Raw genomic sequence first — 21,721 nt, forward strand, 5'->3', positions numbered from 1 at the left:
GTGTGTCCCCGCCAGACTCCCCTTTCCCAGCTCAAAAAAAAAAAAAAAAAGTTAAACTGTTTAATGGTTTTCCAGTTTGTTAACTTCCACCTTAAACTGCTTCCCCAACAACAACAAAAAAGTGAAACAATGAAGAAAACTAAAACTAGCTACTGAAAACTAGGTCATTTTTCATGTACATAAAATGGCTGTTTACAAAGGTGCTATTAAACATTTAACAAAAATTTTTCAAATTTACACATGATGACTGAAAAATAGTTGAAAAAAGAGATATGATCTTCCACAATTCATCAAAAGTGCTTTTAGTGGATTTCCACTAGTTGATTCTGTAACCTTTTTCCTCATTATCTCCTCATAACCATATCAAAGTATTAAATAAAAAAGAAGAAAAAAAATTAACTGTCCTAGCAGTTAAGTTTCTCCTGACCCACAACAGATTAAAATGTTCCTCAATACTCTGTGTGCTATTCTAAATCAAATTTTAGAATAGGGATGTTTCTTTTTTAAAATAAGGTCTCTGTCATTAAAAAACTGAGATTCTTGTTCCAATTTTATAATGTGTATGGAACAAGACAAAACTCTTGAAACACGAAGTACTCCAATTGCAAAAAAAAAAACCAAACAAAAAACAAAAATGAACTTAAAAACTAAAATTGTACGGGTTATAAAAAATGGAGACAGTGATGAAAGTGAAATGACCTATTTGCCTACAAAAAGCAAATAAAATACTAACTAAACCATGAGGCAGTACATTTACATCCACTTTTTACTTCATACATGCACTATTAGGACTCACTGAAGGGTCAAAAACCGGTATCTTGTTAGTTTAAATGCAGGCATGACTAACAACCCAAGAAGGTGTATCTAGGATGATACTTACCTTATAACAGATTATACCACTGTGCTATTATGCATTCTGTGTACAGAAACACAAGCAGTCAGCTGAAAGGTACACACCACACTAGCAAATGCTTGGCTGGATCCATAAGGTCTGATGACCAATGGAATATCAAGATACGTGTCAATTCTCCAGCCTTCATAACCACATTCCAGACATCTCACGTAGTCCTTCAGTTTGCCTTGATAGAGTTCATTTATGAGATCAGCCTAGAAATAAGAACATTTACATCTTAAAAAATATTCCTGGGGTGGGAGAGACAGCACAGTGGATAGGGTATTTGCCTTGCACGCGGCCGACCCAGGTTCGATTCCCAGCATCCCATATGGTCCCCTGAGCACCGCCAGGAGTAGCTCCTGAGTGCAGAGCCAGGAGTAACCCCTGTGCATCGCTGGGTGTGACCCAAAAAAAGCCAAAAAAAAAAAAATTTTTTTTAAAATAACTTTAAATATGGGAAAACAGTAATTCCTGCTTTTTAGAAAGATTCAAAAGGTACAGAATTGACTGCTGAAGTTTTTGAAAGACATTGCAACTCATGTAAAATTCTGTTAAAAAATTCAAGGTTTAACATTGATTTTCCAAATAAAGTATTTTCAGCGGTTTACTCATAACAAACAATACAGAATAAATTATTTCGATTCTGCTTTGGGTCAGATTCAGGATGGAAACATCCAAAATATGGTGGTGGAAATGGTGTTTAAATATTAAATACAGGCCACGGCCCCAGAAGCACAAGGACTTAATGTAGAACCCAGCAGCTTGGAGCAGAAAAGTGAACAGACTATGCATTGATCCAGGCCATCAAGTCTGCCGGAGGGGAAAGGGTGTTGCCCCATTCGCCCTCTCCTCTCTGGAAAGAAAGATGGCGGCCACATGGGAGCCTTGTGGACAGCAGGTATGAGCCGGGAGTGTGGGGGCGACTAAAACCTCATGGGAAGGGGGGCGTTTCGCTCCGCCCTTCACGCCCTACCGAGGCCACCGGTTGCCCCCCGCGAGCGGCTCTCCAGCACGGCCAGGACTCCAGAACACAGAAACCAGTTTCTTAACTATCTGACTTTCAGTAGAAATACTTCCAGGGTCAATAGGTAAAAGAGCAGAAATCCAAAACCAACATTTAATTCTTGAACCCAGCCGTAGAAAGCAAATCACTTCACAATGCTTTTTCAGCATGTCTGATTTGGGGGGGGGGGAGGGGGGGAGTAAACTCTAAATAATAGTGGTGAATCTTTTATTGAAACAATGAATCTAATCAAAGCAGATAGAGTGTTAACTAGAATTCATCTGCCTCACAGGGACGGGGAGGGGTGGGGGGTGGGGTTTTATTGGGGTCTTCATGGTAAAAAATAAGTATTGGTAAAGGGAAAAAAAAAATTAAATACAATCAAATATTGTGAACTTCTTTATAAAAATAAAACTGAATTAAAAAAAAGTTTTTTAAAAAAGGAAATAAGGGGCTGGAGCGATAGCACAGCAGGTAGGGCGTTTGCCTTGTATGTGGTCGACCTGGGTTCAATTTCCAGCATCCCATATGATCCCCTAAGCACCTCCAGGAGTAATTCCTGAGTGCATGAGCCAAGAGTAACCCCTGTGCATGGGCAGGTGTGGACCCCCCCCCCCCCAAAAAAGAAAATAAAGTAAAAAAATTCAGAAGGGACCACTAAGACGATAGTTGGAAATGATCACTCTGGACAAGAACTCAGTGCTGGAAGTAGGTAAAGTGTTATATAGGATAACCTTTCAGTACCTGTATTGCAAACTGGGGGTGGGGGTGGGAGTGGGGGAAGGGGGAGAAGAGAGTAAGAGAAAGAGAGAGATTAGAATATTTAGCTGTAACAAAAGCCTCACAAGTTACCCTCACTTTCACAATGCTCTTATAGTTCCCTCTGTATTTTATGATGTTTTAAGTGTTAGTGTACACTCATTAAACTGATTTAATAACCTGTGACTGGACTACAATCTGAAAGTTTGAAAAACTCTGGTCCACACAATTGAAACTATTCCAATCTTATAACAAAATTTTCAGGCACCTCTACAGACACTTTTCTTTATGAACCCCTATGATCCTCTACTATTACCTTCAGTATAAAATACCACTCTGTACTGGGTTTAAGACCCACCAGTTTAGCCTTACTCCTCATTCCAACTGTTGAAAATCATTATTCCCCTAATAAAAAAACCCAGGTCAGGCAGTCCTCTAGATAAAAATAGCTAAAGGTAGATTTATAATGGCTAAGTTCTGCAGCGATCCTAAGTGGCCCACCTGGGCAGAATAGGAGGAGATTATCTTAACTTCAGTGCTATATATTAAAGTTATTTGCTGAGTGCTTATCATTCTATGGCAACAGTTTTATAAATACTCCAGCTTTTCTTTTTTTTGCTTTTTGGTCACACCTGGCGATGCACAGGGGTTACTCCTGGCTCTGCACTCAGGGGCTACTCCTGGCGGTGCTCAGGGGACCGTATGGGATGCTGGTAATCAAACCCGGGTCGGCCGCGGGCAAGGCAAATGCCCTACCCACTGTGCTATTTCTCCAGCCCCAGCCTCAATTTTTAACATGTATGTTAGGTAAAGAATAGCCCTTGTCATGGAGTCAAGGGTAAGGTGATATCATACTTAAATAAAAAGGCCAGGGAGTCCTATTGCATGCAGTCACTGTGTTTGACTCATTATGTACAACTATCTCCACTGGATGCAGTTGTGAAGGAATTGATTTGACTGCTTGAATTTTGTAAGGTTGGCTGCACCGGTGGCACAGCTAATGTTCTCCCCACTTTAAACAATTCCTCTTTTCACTGGATAAGAATAGAATTGGATTAATAAAGGGCCTACATGTCAAAAGTATGACTATACTTTATTCATTAAAATGATAGTAATCCTTAATGTATAGACAGTACATTACAAAGAATATGACCTAATTTACTTAAATATTTTGAATTATATAAAAGTGTCTATGTACATGTATATAGTTTTCAAAGTTAAGAGACAAGATGTATAAGACTTAATTTCTCATTTTAAATATAAATTACCTGTTCTGTTTGCTTCCACTTCTGTTCCAAAGCATCAAACATGACTCTGCACAGTTCTTGTACATCATGCTGCTGCCAAGCTATTTTAAGAAAAATACCGTAAAATATTTAATGTTATAAAACTCAATTTACTTCAAACTGTCAGAAAGACAGAAAAGTCTATACAAAATAACACTAAATTTTAAATACAGAATGTACATTCATCTCAAAAAGGGAAAAATAGGAATCAAGGGGCTAGAGCAACAGCACAGCAGGTAGGGCGTTAGCCTTGCATGCAGCGGACCCAGGTTCGAGTCCCAGTATCCCATATGGTCCCCCAAGCACTGCCAGGAGTAATTCCTGAGTGCATGAGCCAGGAGTAACCCTGTGCATTGCCAGGTGTGACCCAAAAAGAAAACAAAACAAAAAAAAACAGGGATCAAAAGCATTTTATAAATATATTTTTTCCACTGTATTTGCTATTTCTTAATCTTTTACTATAGACTTAAAAATGTATTTTAAGAAACATACAACAACTTTGAATTTTTACTTCTAAGTAGATAACATAGTGAAATTTGGACTAACCATAAATTTATCTAAAAGGTTAAAATTTAAAAATAAATTATTAAATACCATCGAAAATCAACAGAGATTTGAGGTAAAGCTAATTCTGTTTCGCTATTTATAATACTGTGTTCCAGAATCCTTTATAAGAAATACTATTAAAAGAAAAATAGTACCCTCACTACTATCCCATCCGAAGCTCCTTGTGACATCTGTGGTTTCAATAGCTCTCTTTTTGCTGGTTTGTAACAAAACAAAAAGTCTTTGAAGTTGATATGGGATACTTGTCACTGGATCTTCTTCAGATTCTTCAAATTCCCACCTATTGGAATAAAATGTTTGAAAATTATTTGCAAAGTATTTTTTTTCCTTAAAGTATTATTATCAACATAAAACTTTAACTCAAGGAGGCTATACTGAGTTTCTGAAATAATTGAATCTACTAACATCTAACATAAGTCTTTCATTCCTACATTATAGGAACATTAAAAAGAAAAAGCATAAGGGACAACAAAATGAAAGACAGACTCATTTTTTTTTTTCTTTTTGGGTCACACCTGGTGATGCACAGGGGTTACTCCTGGCTCTGCACTCAAAGAGTTACTCCTGGCAGTGCTCAAGGAACCATATGGGATGCTGGGAATCGAACCTGGGTTGGCCGCGTGCAAGGCAAACGCCCTACCCGCTGTGCTATCTCTCCGGGCCAGACAGGCTCATTTTAAAGTCATTCTCAAATTTAACTGATCAAGACTGTTGATTTGCTAAAACATCAGGGAATAAAAGAACAATATATTAAATGACACTATGGCATTCAAACATCAAAACCCAAAGTTGGAAAACAACATAACAAATTACAGCAGTTTTCATCTTGTATATTTTCAAGGATAGAAGATAGAAAGATAAAAGATTAAAATAGGAATAAGTAAACTAAGGGTTATTAGTCAAAATCAATAGTTCTTGTATACACTCTTATTTTAACAGATTGTTTGAAATTACGAGACAATCAGAAATACCAACATTGACCTGAATTATAGTTTACAGATGGTACCCTACGACTAAAGCCATATCCCAGACTCCTCAATTTTGCTCGAGCGGGCCCAGTAACGTCTCCATTGGAGACTTTGTTGTTACTGTGTCTGGCATATCGAATACTCTCGGTAGCTTGCCGGGCTCTCCGAGAGGGGCGGAGGAATCAAACTCGGGTCGGCCATGTTGGCCGCGTGTAAGGCGAACGCCCTACCCGCTGTGCTATCGCTCCAGCCCCCCAGACTCCTCAATAAATTTCTAAAATAGAAAAGAGTAGATGAAAGAATGCAGTTAAGGTTTTTTACCTTCACAAACTTTTAAGAAACACTAGTCTAACTCCAGTTTTAGGAATTATCTTATTATCAATTTTATAAATGAAAAAACTTAAAATTGTCATATGGGGAAAAAAATGATTGGGGAGCTAAAGCTGAACATCTAACTACAAAAGCCCTTAAAATGATTTTACAGACAATAAAACAAAGAAGAAAAATTAATAACAACATTAATATTTTCTATATCTTAAGCTAACAGTAAGATTATTTTCTATTTCCTCACTAATGACTTTAGTTCTGAAAGAAGGCTGGAGCATTTATTTCCTTCTGTGGCAGTTTACAAATAATGGGCTTATATTTTCTTTATGACAGGATGCTTCGGTATCTAATAGTTCTCTTATTTTATACTTCACTTTTATTACAAGGCTTAGAAATTGCAACCTACTGATCTTGCCCCTTTTTTTAACAGGCTAGAGAGCCAGGGATTGGCTACAGAAGAACAGGGAAAAAACAGACATCAGATAAAGAGTAAAGATTTTTACAAGGAAGTCCTAAGGGAGGGAAAGTAAAGTGTATTCTATTTGGTATCTATAAAGCAGGAAGGAGTTATTGTTACTTTCCTTAGTAGAAAGGAATTAAAATTGACATAGGATCTAAAATTTTCCTGGTAGCAGTGAAGGAACTCAAAAGTGAAAAATTTAAATGCTCTTCTTTCAAGGGAAATTTACCAGTGAGAAGGAACAACTGCAATATAAAACTAAATTCTCGGGGCCAGAGAGATAGCTCAAGGACTGGACTGCATACAAGTCACACAAAAGACTCTGAGATCTTTTTTTTTTTTTTTTTTTTTTACGTACTAGCAAAATACTTTTATTATTTCAGAATAAGAAAACAAGGAAAAAAGTGAAGACTGTGTTTTGGGGGTAAGGAGCAGAGTTAAGGAGAGTCGGTGGGGGACAAGCAGATCTGTACTTGACCGACAATATAAAATCAACAATACCAACCGTTTGCAGAAAACGTATCATAGCCACGCCCCCCCCAACATAAAGGATCATAGTTCTTAAAAATCTATAAAAGTAAAAAATATAGTCCGAAGCTCTAACGCTTATTCCATCTTTAATATAAAACTGTAAACATTTATTTACACAAAGCAAGTGTGTATAACAAAAGTCCGAGCACCCTTTGAGTCTTGGCTCCTGGAAGGTGGGGTATCGTGCGTCCCCCTGGCCACCCGACACACCAGGTTCATAAATAAAGCCACGGGCAGCTCCGGGGGAGGGACCCCCAACATCACATTGTATTGCTTTGACCTGGCGGCCCCGGACTAAGGCAGGGTGGTCCCGCTCACCTCCCCGGAGTGGGGGGAAGGGCACGAGCTAGGGGAGGTCACCAGCCTTCAGCCCGTATTTTTGGTAGAAAACCCGCTGAAATCACCCTCTTCCTCCGGCGGATTGGGGAACCACCGTCCCCCCACCCCCAGGGTGGGGTGTCCACTGGCCTGATTGCTTCTTCCCTTCTGGGGGAAATGAAATTCAGCCTGGGATGGGGGTGGGAGGGAGACAGGAAGTGCTCCCTCTACCAGCGGCAGCTAATGGCTATTAGAGGATTGGGAGTTCCAGGACCCCCTGGCAAGGCACTGCTGGTGCGGAATAACGACCCGGGTGCGGGGTGTAGGTAATGGGAGCGCTTCTAGGAACCCTCAAGTCTCCTGCGCCAGAAGAGGGGGATGGCTGTGTGTGGCTTTCTCTGGGACCCCTCAAGACGTTTCTTGCCCCATCCCCCAGTCGACCCTCTGTAGATGCAACTGCTCCCTCCAATCCAAGCCACAGCGCACCCTGGGGCGGACTCGGACCCAGGAGTGAATTCTATCCCTGGCACAGTACGGTCACCTCTATCCCTGCTACACACAAGTCGGGTGCTGAAGCCTTAATGTCTCCCAGCACCCTAGGATATAGCTTTGGTGGTTCCTGAGCACTGCTGGGATAATCCTGTTGCGCCCCAATATTACCATGCCCATGTGAGCAGCCCAAGTACTGAACTATCTCTTCCCAGTAATTCTCAACAGATCTTTATTTCTGATACACGTACCTTCAAGGGGTTTAAATCTTCATGATACTTTGCTCCACCAGTCACCAAAATTAAGAAACTTTAGGCAACATACTGGATTCTTCATGCTCCTACACTACTAATTAAAATTTGTCACTAAGTCTTATAAATTGCCAATCTACAATGTCATAACCATAACCACCACCTTCATGCTGATCCTTAACCATTAGCCTCATTTAGTAACAGGCTGCTTCTGAGTTCCCCATCTTTTAAGATCAATCCTGCATGCTGCAATACATACACTTTCCTAAAATAATGTACTTATCACTTACATGCCTTCAAATCCAATGTGGCATGTTCTCTGTTGCCTATTATACAACAAATAAAGAAGGAAAAAAACAGAACCTTATGCTGTCATACTAGTCTTAGCTTCTCTTAGTCCAGAGAGGTCCAGACTTCTTAAGGAACCGGCCCTTCCTCAGTTCTGTATGATGAAACATCACTGGTGCTCTCAAGCTTTGCTTCCTCATCTGCAGTAAACTTCACTCTCCTAACAATCTCCAAGCCTTCCTCTCTAAATTTATGTCTCACTCCCCATCCTCACTTGCTCCTGTCACAATAAAAAAAAAATTTGGTGCCAGGAACAGAACCAAGAGCCTCACACACACAAGGCAAGTATTTAACCGATAGGCCACATCCCTAGTCCACATTGGAAAAAAATTTTTATCGTGTGTGTGCGCACGCGCGCAAGCGCATGCATACATGGGGCTTAATCCTGGCTCTGAGTGCAGGGATCACTCCTGGGGAAGTTTGGAGACTACATATGGATCAAACTGGGTTTGGCCATGTGCAAGGCAAGTAAGTGCTTTACCCACTGTATTATCTCTCCGGTCCCAAAATGGTGGGATTTTTTGCTCCTCAAAGTTCTTTGCATTTGCAATTTTTTTTTTTCTGTGAGAACACTCTTTCCACTGTTTTTCACAGGATGATCCCTAGGAGGGTCAGGGGATCAGACCCTGAAAGAGCCTACAATCGTTGGGAAAGATGAGTAAGGAGAGGCTGCTAAAATCTCAGGGCTGGGACGAATAGAGACATTACTGGTGCCATTTGAGTTTATCGATGAACAACGGGATGACAGTGATACAGTGATTCCTAGGACATCCATTCACACAATATTTCCTAAGACAGTCCCCTCCTTACTACTCACCATACTACCTCCACGTAGCCCTACTTAATTTTCTTCATAGCATATAGGACTGTGTGAAATGAGCTCAATTATACAGTATCCTCTATGGAATGGCTAAAGGAGGAACTTTCTTTTCATCACCACCATAATCTATGTATCTATCAAAGCAAATACCTAACGTAAGCTTGCTGAATGAATAACTCTGGCTATACTCTCTATTCTTCAGTTTTAGAGGGTTACAGACTATTTTCAGCATATCAAAACCCTTAATTAACGGAGCCAGAGAGACAGTACAGGAGACACTTGCCTTGCACACAGCTGACTTGTTTAACCCATGACACCACATATGGTCTCCTTGAACTCCGCGAGGAGTCATTCCTAAGCACAGTCAGGAATTGTTCCTGAACACCAATGACTGTGGCCCCAAATCCTCAACCCATTAAAAAAACAAGCAAAAAAAACCCCTCATGGTTAAGAGCTGAAAAGACATAGGAGTTAAAGCACATGCCTTATATATGGCCAACCCTGGTTCGATTCCCAGCACCACATAATCCATAAGCAGGGTAAAGCCAACCCAAGGCTCCGAGCATTGTGGGCTATGACTCTAGAGGTCCCCTAACACTGCTGCAGCGGCCTGGGTAATGCCCAGAATTAGGGCCTGAGCAGCACTGCATCCACAGACCCTTGTGCTGAATTGCTGGATGGCCAAAAATTGCTAGGAGGAGTTCCAGACCTTCAGGGACCTACGTAGGACCCTCGGAGTACCTCAAACCCCTAGCCCAAGGGAATTAAAAAAAAAATCTTAGCACCATGGTTAATCAAATTCCTTGATATTCCTTCATATGTGCTAAAGCAGGCATATCATGTAGGACTCATTTGTTCCAGCTCTGAGAGTAGGATTTAGACTTATCTATTAACCATCACTTTCAGTACTCTGACAACTACTCTGGATACCCTGGGGCTGCTGCAATATATACTTATTAGCATCAACTACAATATAGGCACAATGGGTAGTGGATTCAGCATCTACTGGGTGTGCCACTTCTAGTATTATGACCTCTGGCAAAGTACTTATCTCTCTATGCCTTCTCAGTTACCTCCTTTACAAAATGTGGATACAGTTAACTTAAGAATTGAGTAGTGAGTTTTTATGTATAGTGCTCAGAACAGTGTCTGATAGAAATAACAAACACTTAGACAACACTTACTACTAGTCAATCATTTTTGCTTTAAAGTTCTGTCTGCAATGTCCTTCCTTCTCAACTCAGTCATCTATATCTAGTTTCACTGACCTACTTCTATTTCAACTTTCTCTGGTAAATTACTTTTCCAAATTTCAGTAATCTCCCTCCTCTTTAAACTGAATGACATTTGGCTGTCCTTAAATGTTAAAATGTATCATGCATACATTTACTACTACTGTAAAAAGATTGCAAATTACTCAAAGCATCTTTAAACATGAAGTGCTCAGTACATGAACATTAGAATCGCAAATACTTGTTGAATAAAGAACATGTCAACTTTTGCAAGTTCTGATGACAAATTTTTATGTGAATGTAAATAGTAACAATATTATTTGAAAAATGCTATATTATTAAAATTTCCTTTAAAATACTTTACAAATTTAAAGTCATTTCTAAAATGTTACTCAAAAGTAATAAAAAACTGTAAGAGTCTTTATTCTTGAAAATGCCTTACAAAAATTAAAGCAAAGGTATGTAAGTGGATTATAATAGAACATACAGAAACAAATGTCCGACCCGGGACTTATTTAAATAAGTTCTTTTTGCACAAAGAGTTTTCAATTATCTATTGTCTTTTAGAAACACACTCACACTTTCCATAAAGAACAATTGCATTATAGTTTAATTTGAAAATAAACTAGCAAATTGGTAGGCTCTTCAAGCCCATGTTCTCCCTTGAAAATGTATCTCACTTGCTTATGCTTCTTCATTTGCCTATTTCCACTCTGGAGAAGTGGGTGTTCTCTCTTGAACACCAAGCTCTCCCTTTTACTCCCCTCACATCTTTCTAAATAAGTTTCAAATAAAGAGGAAGAGAGAGAAAAGGAGAGGGAGAGAGGGAATGAGGAAGAGAGAAAGGGAGGAAAGAAATTTAAAATGACAACTTTATTAAACTGAAGTGGAAACAATATGGTTTACATATTCAGACTATCTCAAAAAGAAAACAAATTAAATATTTCTTTAAAAATACGCTAAAGCTTTGAAGAGGATTTGATAAAAATAATTTTTATGTCTACGCTCTACTTATTCTCTCCTCACACACACAAAAATTGCATATGGAGGGGAGGAGGGGTCCACACCCAGCAGCGCCCAGAAGTTGCTCCTGGTTCTAGGCTCAGGGGTCATTTCTGAGGGTGTTTAGCACCACAGATAGTGCCAGGATTAAACCTGGGTTGGCAGTGACCAGTGGTTATACTTCCTTTCTGGCCCCAGTCTTTCATCATGATCTTTTTCATATATACTGCTCAATTCATGTTTCATAAAATAATGCCTCTGGACATTACAAGTAAGCACAAGAAGGTAAGTTACATTTCATTCTAATTTATTATATTTTACTAGTTAAACTATATATAGTTTCATTCCTAATTCAGTTTAATTTAAACAATATTTTGAATACTCACTTATATAGTGCATTCCTAAATTCTGGAGTCATAAAAAGTGTCTGCAAAAGGCTATTCAAGTAGCAAGTCATTGCTTGGTTTACTAATCCCACATATCCTTTAAAAAGAAAACACAAATAAACATAAATTAATACTTAAATGAAAACTTTATAAACAAGAATCAATATAGTGTAAAATTTAAGAAGTTAAAGTTACTGCCTGAAAAATATTTTTATTAACAATACATATAAAAATCCCTTTTCACCCTCATTCATTGCTCGTGGCAATGTTGACTGGTCTAGCCTTTTAGTAAAACAATACGGATATTTCTCAAAAAAAAAAAAAAAAGAAAGAATTAAGCTTCCAAACAATACAGTGATTTCACTCCTTAGAATATACCCTAAGCGTCCAAGAACATAATACAGAAAAGATCTCTGCACTTCTATGTTCATTGCAGTACTATTCACAATCGCCAAGATCTAAAACCAACCCAAGCATCCAAGAAGAGATGATTGGATAAAGAAACTACAGTGCATACACACAATGAAATACTACTCAGCTGTAAGAAAAAATGAAGTTATACAATTTGCTGCCTAGGTAAATGGATCTGGATAGCACTATGCTGAGTGAAGTTAGAGGGAGAGGAAGAAACAAAGAAAGCTCTCTCTCACATGGGGAAACACAGTAATGGAATAACAAATACCCAAAGGCAATAGAAAGGAAGAGCATGAGAAGTGATTCTTAGTAGGAAGCTTAAACTGGAATGAAAGAGATGGGTTAGGGTGAGGAATAGGTCAGAGAGGAGCATTGTCATAGGGCATGGTGGAAGGAAAAACTGCCTGCCATTGACGCAAGTTGGGAGGAAATCTGGGGGCATTGATGGAGGGAAGTGGGCACTGGTGAAGGAAATGGTATTGATGAAGTATGATCTAGCTAAAACTCAATCGTAGTTTTTTTAACCTTGAAATTCAGTGATTCGGGGCTGGAGAGATAGCACAGCGGGTAGGGCATTTGCCTTGCACGCGGCCGACCCGGGTTCGATTCCCAGCATCCCATATGGTCCCCTGAGCACCGCCAGGAGTAACTCCTGAGTGCAGAGCCAGGAGTAACCCCTGTGCATCGCCAGGTGTGACCCAAAAAGAAAAAAAAAAAAAGGGAAATTCGGTGATTCAAAATAACTTTAAAAAGACCCCTTTTTAAAATATAAGCATGGGGGTAGGGGAGGAGTATGGTGCCATCTAGCAGGTCAATCTATACCTGCAGAACAAGTGCCTCAGCAGCCTAATGGTGTCTTCAGGCTTCCTGGTAGTCCAAAATTGCCACTGTGTCTCTGGCTGGACCCTAACAATTTGGGACCAAGTTTCCCGATAAATTAAGTGGGTAAAAGATAGGTTATGTGGTAGTCATTCCCACAAACCACCTCCAGCTCAGCTATACAAACTCATTTATCGGACTTGCTTCAGAGACCCATATATATATAAATCCCAAAAGAGATCAAAAGCATGCCATTTAAGTGCATTAATGGCTATGATTCAGAGACTCACAAATGAATCTTGGAGGAAAGCAGCACACTGCAGAGATGTCTCTGCACCCTGTGGAAGGCTGATTTTACCAGGCATCTCAGAAGGGATCAGGTGTGTCTCTCTGCCTGCCCCGAATGAACCCCAGCAGCCGCAAACCTCCAGAACTCAATAGCCGCCATGCTCACAGCCAACCTTCACAGGCTTGTCCTGAGCCCCTCATGCATGAGAATGAATCCACTGAAAAACCCAGGTATGCGGGACCAGTGACCCAAAACTCCAGGTTTCACAGAGTTTGGGATGAGCAACCTCCCCCAATGTCCCCGCCTTCTGGTTCCCTGGCAGTCAGGCCCAAGAATTGCCTCTGGGCACCATTTAAGTGCTCTAATGACCATGGTTCAGAGTCTCACAAATGAATCTCAGAAGAGAGCAGCACTCAGCAGAGTTGCCCCCGGGCTCCAAATATCTAAAAAATTTTATAATTCCATGAGCCCTCATCCGCTTTTGTGGGCACATGACATCTCATACTATTCATAACAAACAATATAAAATAAATTATTTAGCATCTGCCTAGGGGGCAGGCTTGGGTGGTGGAGGAAAAATTTGAAATAATGGTCGTGGGAAGGTGTAATCGTAGTGGGATTGGTATTGAAATGTTGAATGTAAACAATTTCTGTGAACAACTTTATGAAAATAAAAAGACCACAAACGTGTATGATAAACATTAGTTGAGGAAAAGAGATAGTTTCTATATACTATATTTACTTAAGGTGCTCATAAGGAAAGACAAATTAGCTACCCAACTTTCACTCTGGACTCAAACTTTGGTTTCGAATGCCTTTCATTCTCTTTTAAATCTATTTTTAAATTTAAATTATTTAAATGTAATTCAATTATTTAAATTAATTAATTTAATTAAAATAAAATTTAATTTATTTAAATCTATTTTTAAATCTATTTTAATTTTAAATCTATTTCAATCTATTTTAAAATCTTTCAATTTTAAAATACTCAACTTCTGACCAAGACAACCTGTATTGTTCTCATAACATCCTGTCCTACATCCATATGAGAGCTGTATCTCACTGTGCAGCAATGACCTATCTTCCTCATCACTGTGGAAAGTGGAATCTGATTTATCTCTCTACTCTACTACTTATTAGCACAAGAACAGGTGCACAGTCAAGTAACACAAACATGTATTCTATTTAGCCAGATTATGAATAGTAAGAAAAACATTTTATTCCTTCGTAGTTCACATAAACATATCCTTCCCCACAAACAAGAGCAATCTGTGAATACTTCTTGCATAAATGACTCAACTGATTGTCAGAATACAAAGCAAATACTTCAACAATTCTGATTTGGTAAACCCAGAACTTTCTCAATTTCATCTTAATATATCTAAGGTGATTATTTAAAATATATATACTACAAAAATGCATTTTTATCCAACCCATTTCAGAGTATTTAAATACTAATATTTTGAAAATTATTACCTTGGAACCTACAGTTAAAATTGTAAAAATTCAAAAATCAATGCTATATAATAAAAAACACCTTTACCAACTCATAATCTGAAATAAAAAATAATTTCTCACTCTTTTATATTCTTGGTAGTTTGATACAATAAATCTCAGTGATATGAACAGTTTAAATTACCAAACATAAAAGGGACCATGCTGTTTCCAAAAATATATACCATAAGCCTACATAAATAATTAATTATGAAATTACTCTTAATCACAGACTATAGTCAATTGAAAGCACATCAGAACAAACTGCAATGTAACTAGTTTTCCTTCTATTAGTATTTGGCATGTAGTATGTAAAACAGTATCTTTTAAAGTTCTACAGTAAGGTTTCTAAAGTCAAACCCAGCACAAAATATCAAATTGTGACATCAAAGGATTCTCTAAAACCCAGATTCATTTCTTTTAACATAAATATGCCTACATAGTGCAAAGATCTGTTTTAAAATTAAGTGATTAAGTGATACATAAAAATACTGATTATATTTTTAGGTAATCTTATGCATGCATGTATGGATAATCACTAGTGTGAAAAATAAAGCAACTAACTTCACCAGTCCAAAAAGTCAAAAAAATTTTTTAAAAATATGTAATTTTCAGGTGCATGATCAGTCTTGTACCACCACTGGTAAAACAAGCCTGCTTGAAAATGGAAACATGCCCTGTAGTGTGGTTTAATCCAAAAGGAGATAGACATTTCTTTGCAGAGGAAGTCAACTGCTAATCTTTTAAAATTCAATTCAAAACAAACTGTAAAGACCTTATTTCAAAACATAATGGTGTTTATCACTAAACTGTGACAATAACAATACTGTAAAATGATTACTGATGAAAAGGAATTTACACTCTAGCTCTAATTTTGCTTCTGCTAACTAATGATCTTATTCTAGATCTTAGTTTTCTAATGCATAAGTTCTGAAAATTCCAACTTATTACAATGTGCTAATATTCTTAAAAGCTAATATACCTTACCAGTTTCTGATTTGTTCAAAATAGATGAATAGGAGTAGCTTTGGCTGACATAATCACTGGTAGAACCCACAGAACCTTCTCTTGGAAGTGGACCTATAAATCTGTCATGAACATTGTCATCCCCAGCACTGGAATCCTCCTAAAATGCAGCAAAACCAATATTCAGTAAATAGCAAATATTGCTAAAACAATAATAGTAAAAAAAGTTTAACTGCTGAGACAAAAAATACTCGCAAAAAATCAAAATATCAGTATTATTACAGTTGCAACCATGAGTTTCAACGGCATATAAAATAGTCACCATTGCCTCTTAGAAAATTTGAAAGATGCCCTCTACATGTTGTGATCCTTCCCATGCTTTTAACTGTCTCAATTTTAATTCTCTTTTAAATTTTATTACTCCAAGGGCCAAAGTGCTAGTACAATGGGTAGGGTGCTTGCCTTGGATGTGGTCACCCAAGTTCGATCCCAGAATCCTATATTGTCTCCTGAACACCACTAGGAGTAATTCCTGAGTGCAGAGCCAGTGGTAACCCCTGCGTATTGCCAGATGTGGCCCCAAACCAAAACACAAAACAAAAATTTGTTTACTTCAAAGATTCTGGGTACTGACGAATAAAAAATACTATTAATAGTCTGTCATTCTTTTTCTTATGCCTTTTCCCAGGAGGCAGATAGAAGACACTCATTAATAGTTAGATGAATGCATAGTCTCCATTTATTTTGTGTAAGATAAACTCCCTATTTATGAGGAAAATATCAAAATGAATTAGGTTATAATCAGCACTACAATTAAGATAGTATTGAATAGTAATTATCATTCATTTTAAAATATGAACTCCCAAAATGTGAACATAAAATTCCCTCAATAGCTCATTTAGGTTTCAATTTCACTCAAATTAGTCAAAATCTTGTGATGTCATAAAAATAAATGATGAGATAGAGAAAGATCAGAAAACATTTTCAGTAAGAATGTCGTATGCTTAACTGTTTAATGTACTGGCACACTGTATCACAAAACACTTCTCAAAGGAAAGCACCAGATAAAAGAAGTATTTTTCGAGAATAAAAAGATTCTGAACTAAGTCTTAGTTTCCTCAGGCTTTGGATTGCAAGATAACCCAGACAAATTTCAACTACCTTTTATAATCCATATTCTCTACTTAAAAAGAACATTAAAAACCTCCATAGTTTTTAATATACATGAAAAATATTTTTAAGCATAGATTATAAACTGATGGACACATGTCCACCTCTTCAAAAGTCAGAAACTCTCTGAGAAAATATATTGAAACTAGTTACTAAATTAGTAAGGCTTAAGGTCACTGGGAAAAATGAAAAATCTACTAAAATCTTAATTAGGCTAAACACTGAAAAAAATTTGAACAAAACATATAACTTATAAACTAGTCATTCTAAGCGATGGAACGAGAGCATGAAAATGACAATGATTTTTCCCTGCCTCCAACTACTGAAAATTCTGGGTAAAATTGATAGCATTTACAGCAACCTGGAGAAAGCTTAGCCAAGAAAGGACTAGTGAAACACAACTGCAGCTCTTATTTTTTTTTAACATTTTTATTCACCTTAGACTCATTGCTATTCCTATGGCAACAATTTTGAGGACAGCAACCAGATGTCATACTATATACATCATACTATATACAGATGTCATAGTACTATAAATTTCCCAGTATACTATTAACATACATACTTACTATACCAACATAAAATGTAAAAATAATTTATCATATTTAAATTACAAAATATATCCCTTTCTCTGAAAATACTGCTTCCAAAGTAGAAGATGACAGTGCATAAAAATCAAGAATTTGGTTTTTTAGTTTACCAGCAATATCTGAGGCTGTTCACCATCTTTATCTGTCAAATGCAGAAAGTTCTTCTTTCCTGGCTCAAAATTAGCATCAAGAAGAGACTTGTCACTGGTATGATCCAGCGGACCCTATAAACATAAAATAAAATAGTTTACAAGAAACACTAATTATAATAAACATATATCTACATTTATTGGATTCAAATCAGTCTTTAAAAACACTGTCTGGTAAATTCTGTTAATAAGTACAAATCAAGTATTAAGCAAATAAAATAATTCACTTTATGAAACCTATCTCTCAATTTTGACTTTGACTCAGAAATCTATGGGGGGAAAAAAAATGGACACACAAAGACTGAAGCTAACAGAAGCCACATGAAAAATAAAGGTATTGGATTTTTGAGTCTCTTAGAACTGTGGCAATTAAAAAGATCAGATGATAAACCTTGAATACAGTTCAATTAATAAGTCTATTGGGCTTTTTGTGGAAATACATACAACACTGTGAAGCAAGTGAAAAGAGTATACTTGTGGAAATGTACAAAATATATAAATACACATAAAAACTGGGTGCATGAGAACAATCATAGCTATTGAAAACATACATAATCTTGATACAGAGCTATTTTAAATGATTTTAGGTATAATTTAGCATATTTGGAATGTTTGGTGGTAAGTATCTATGGAGAATACCAAATTTATACTATGAGCTTCTAGTCAACACAATAATCCTATCATATAGAAAGTCATTTTACCACATGGAAAGACATCAATATAGAATATTATAATAAAAGGACACTATATTAAGTGATGGAGAGACTAAAGGAGGAAAAAGAGAAAAAGATTAATTTTAAAATGGCATGAGGAAACATCACATATGGATTCTTAAAAATAAGTAGGTATGACTTGAATAAACTATTCTTGCAACATGGAGGCAAAACTATAAATTACATAGTTATATTAATGGGAAGTATTCAAATTTTCAATAAATAAATATTGCTTCTCCTTTCAGATTAAATACTGATTACCTTGTGGACTACCAGATTTATTGATCAACTTCAGAGAAAATGAACCTATTTTATTTTTATTAGAGTAGAGGAGAAATCACCCAGTGGCACAGCAGGATCCACTACCCTGTCAAGCGATATTGGACCAACCCAGCTAAATAGTTCACTGCTCCAGTTCAGGAATCAGAGCTGCCTGGGTCCAATAGTGCTGGAGGCCTTGTGGGTCATCAGCCCTCAAGGGTCAACAGTGATTGGGAGGCCATGCAAATAGATTTTAAGGTCCTATATATGTCAGGCACGTGCTCCAGTTCTTTGGGCTATCTTTCTGGCCCCAATTAAGGTTAACATGAGTGCTATTATTTAAGATAAAGATTATTCTAATAGCAATACACAGGGTGAATCTAACCTGAGACAGGAAATGAAAGAGACTATTAATAATACTACTCTAATAGTAAAACTGAGATCTAACTCAATAGTTTCCTTCACCATGTAATACCAATCAAGATCTCCTCTCAGCACTCACAGCAAATTATATTTTTTGTGTTCTTTTTTGGGACAAACCAAGTGATGCTTGTGGCTTACTCCTAGCTCTGTTCTCAGGGATCACATTAGGACAGGGTCAGGGGGCCATATAGGGTTTGGGGAATCGAATGCAAGTCAGTCACATGTAAGGTAAGTGCCCTACTTACTTGCTGCACTATAGTTCTAGCCCCAGAAAATTATTTTTTAAGGGGGGTGGGGCGCAAATAGATTCAAGGCTTAAGGCACTTGCCTTCCATATGGCCAAACCAAGTTTGATCCCCAGTACAGTATACAATTCCCTCAGCACTGCTAGGAATGATCCTTGAACACTGCTGGGTATACCCAAAAATCAAAACAACCTCTCACATTAAAAAAAAAAAAGGACTTAAAAACATGTTATTGCAATTACCTATTGGCACACCGCTGGTCTCTATAACTGGATTAGGAGATTCTCTAAGTAAATGCTACAATATTTCCAACCAGTATAACCAGAAGCATACCACTCTGGGACATAATAATTTGTTAATGTACACTGAGGTATGGGCTAAAGCAATAGCACAATGGGTAGGACGTTTGCTTTGCATATGGCTGACCTGGGTTCGGTTCCTCTGCCCGGAGAGCCCGGCGAGTTACTTAGAGTATCCCGCCCGCACAGCAAAGCCTGGCAAGCTACCCGTGATGTATTCAATATGCCAAAAACAGTAACAAGTCTCACAATGGAGACGTTACTGGTGCCCACTCAAGCACATCGATGAACAACGGGAGGCCAGTGCTACAGTGCTACAATGAAGTATATATCCTTTCTTCTTTATTCTCTTTTTGGGCTGGAGCGATAGCACAATGGGTAGGGCGTTTGTCTTGCACACGGCCGACCTGGGTTCGATTCCTCTGCCCGGAGAGACTGGCAAGCTACCCAGAGTATCCTGCCCGCACAGCAGAGCCTGGCAAGCTCCCCGTGGTGTATTCTATATGCCAAATACAGTAACAAGTCTCACAGTGGAGATGCTATTGATGCCCACTCGAGCAAATCGATGAACAAATGGAGGACAGTGCTATAGTGCTATTCTCTTTTTAAAAATCAGAACATAAAATTTTATATTATATCTGTATTTTCATTTAAAAATGTAACTTTCATTACTGGAAATTTTGCTGTAGTTTATATGAGCCATTAAAAATTTTAAATCTGAGGAAATTACATTATGCAAATTTTAGGATAAGCAAATATTGAGTCCATAATGAAGAAAGAGACGTGAAAAATACATAACATAATTAATGTTATTAACAGGGTAGGAGAAGATAATTAAGGTCTAGATTTTTACCATGTCAGCAGTATTGATTTCATTTCCCCACACCAAATCAAAGGTTCCATTTGTGTAGCCTACTTTGTTGGCCACATCTTCAAAGAGCTTTCTGATTGGAGTAGAAGCTGGTAAATTTAAAGTGATCCGTTCATTCACTGTTTTTGAATTTGTAGTATCTTGTATTATACATAAAACTCTAGGTTCTTCAGCAGCATTTTCTATCTGAAATTAAAAAAAAAATCTTTGAAGAAAAATAACTGCAGTTGGCCAGTATCTATAATTAAATGTCAAATAAATCCACAAAATATTATTTTCTCTGTGTTAGTATTACTGTTTTGTCATGTCTGAAAACCTCTCATGGACATGTTGGAAATACAAAAAAAATGCATGTTTGCTCTGGAAAGACCGGAGACAGGAAAGACTGAGGCATATCAAGAATCAGCAGCCATTCTATTGGATATTTCCTATCATCTTTTAAGACTGCAAGTTAATAGTCAACAGGTCATAAAGAAAACTTGAGCAACTGTTCATTGAAACAAAATGTGATCCTTAAAGATAAGTCATTACCACACTAACACAGTCAAATCCAAGCCATTTTCTGGGTCTCCTGAAGAAACTGAAAAGATAAAGTATAGATATGTAGGTAGGAAGGATTGGTAAGATGGCAAAACTTATAACTAAGGGACACAGGCAACCACAGGCCTGATGTATCCACTGACTAGCTACTCCAAAGTCCATCAATATGTTAGAAGATGACATGCTTATCCAAATGGAGAGGTAGAAATAAGAACAAAAACAACAAAGACTTTTCTATTACTAAATAGAGTAAAGAGTCACAAATTTTCCTTTCTTGTTTTTTTACCATCTAGTATGCAAGTCAGTAATTATCAAGACACTAATTTTTAAAGGAGACTTTCTCGGAGAAGCTAGTCCTCAGGCTATAAAGTCATTCCTTTTCCTCTTCCACTTTCCATAGGGCCAGAAGATTTTTTCAGATACTTTAGTGGAAGAAGTAGCCTACTTTTCCTATAATGTCTCACTCAATGGAATGTACCATCACCTCTCATCTGTTGGAAACAGAGCCAAGCCTCTTTCTCATCTCTTTCCTCTTCCTCCCTCACATATCCATCATATATTACAATTTCTAACTTCTCAAAATATCTATAATTCTCTCTTTTTATTTCTGTAACAGAATCTTAATTTTTGGGTTTTGGGCACATACCCAACAGTGCTCAGGACTTACTCCTTCAATCCAGATGGCAAAATTTATAACTAAGGAACACAGGCAACACTTCAATCCAGAATAGGTAAAGGTAAAGGTAAAGGCCCTCCTGCTGATCGTCGATTTGCTCGAGCGGGCCCAGTAACGTCTCCATTGGAGACTTTGTTGTTACTGTGTCTGGCATATCGAA

The 21,721-nt window shown here is 37.6% G+C and overlaps 1 protein-coding gene across 3 annotated transcripts in view; it reads right to left on the minus strand.

The window, feature by feature from the left end:
- USP47 (ubiquitin specific peptidase 47) overlaps nucleotides 1-21,721 on the minus strand; it is a 113,930-nt gene that overhangs the window by 53,721 nt on the left and 38,488 nt on the right. For 2 of the 3 annotated variants that reach the window (XM_056115819.1, XM_056115818.1), the window contains 7 exons: nucleotides 20,328-20,531; nucleotides 17,495-17,608; nucleotides 15,646-15,784; nucleotides 11,643-11,739; nucleotides 4,645-4,790; nucleotides 3,926-4,005; nucleotides 958-1,107 (listed from right to left, as the gene is read on the minus strand). In XM_056115819.1, coding sequence (XP_055971794.1) covers nucleotides 958-1,107; nucleotides 3,926-4,005; nucleotides 4,645-4,790; nucleotides 11,643-11,739; nucleotides 15,646-15,784; nucleotides 17,495-17,608; nucleotides 20,328-20,531 — 930 coding nt within the window. The remainder of the gene's footprint in view (nucleotides 1-957; nucleotides 1,108-3,925; nucleotides 4,006-4,644; nucleotides 4,791-11,642; nucleotides 11,740-15,645; nucleotides 15,785-17,494; nucleotides 17,609-20,327; nucleotides 20,532-21,721) is intronic. The other variant, XM_056115821.1, reaches the window with a different exon arrangement.

Source organism: Sorex fumeus, unplaced genomic scaffold (assembly GCF_029834395.1).
Source record: "Sorex fumeus unplaced genomic scaffold, SorFum_2.1 ptg000030l, whole genome shotgun sequence".
Lineage (NCBI taxonomy): Eukaryota > Metazoa > Chordata > Mammalia > Eulipotyphla > Soricidae > Sorex > Sorex fumeus.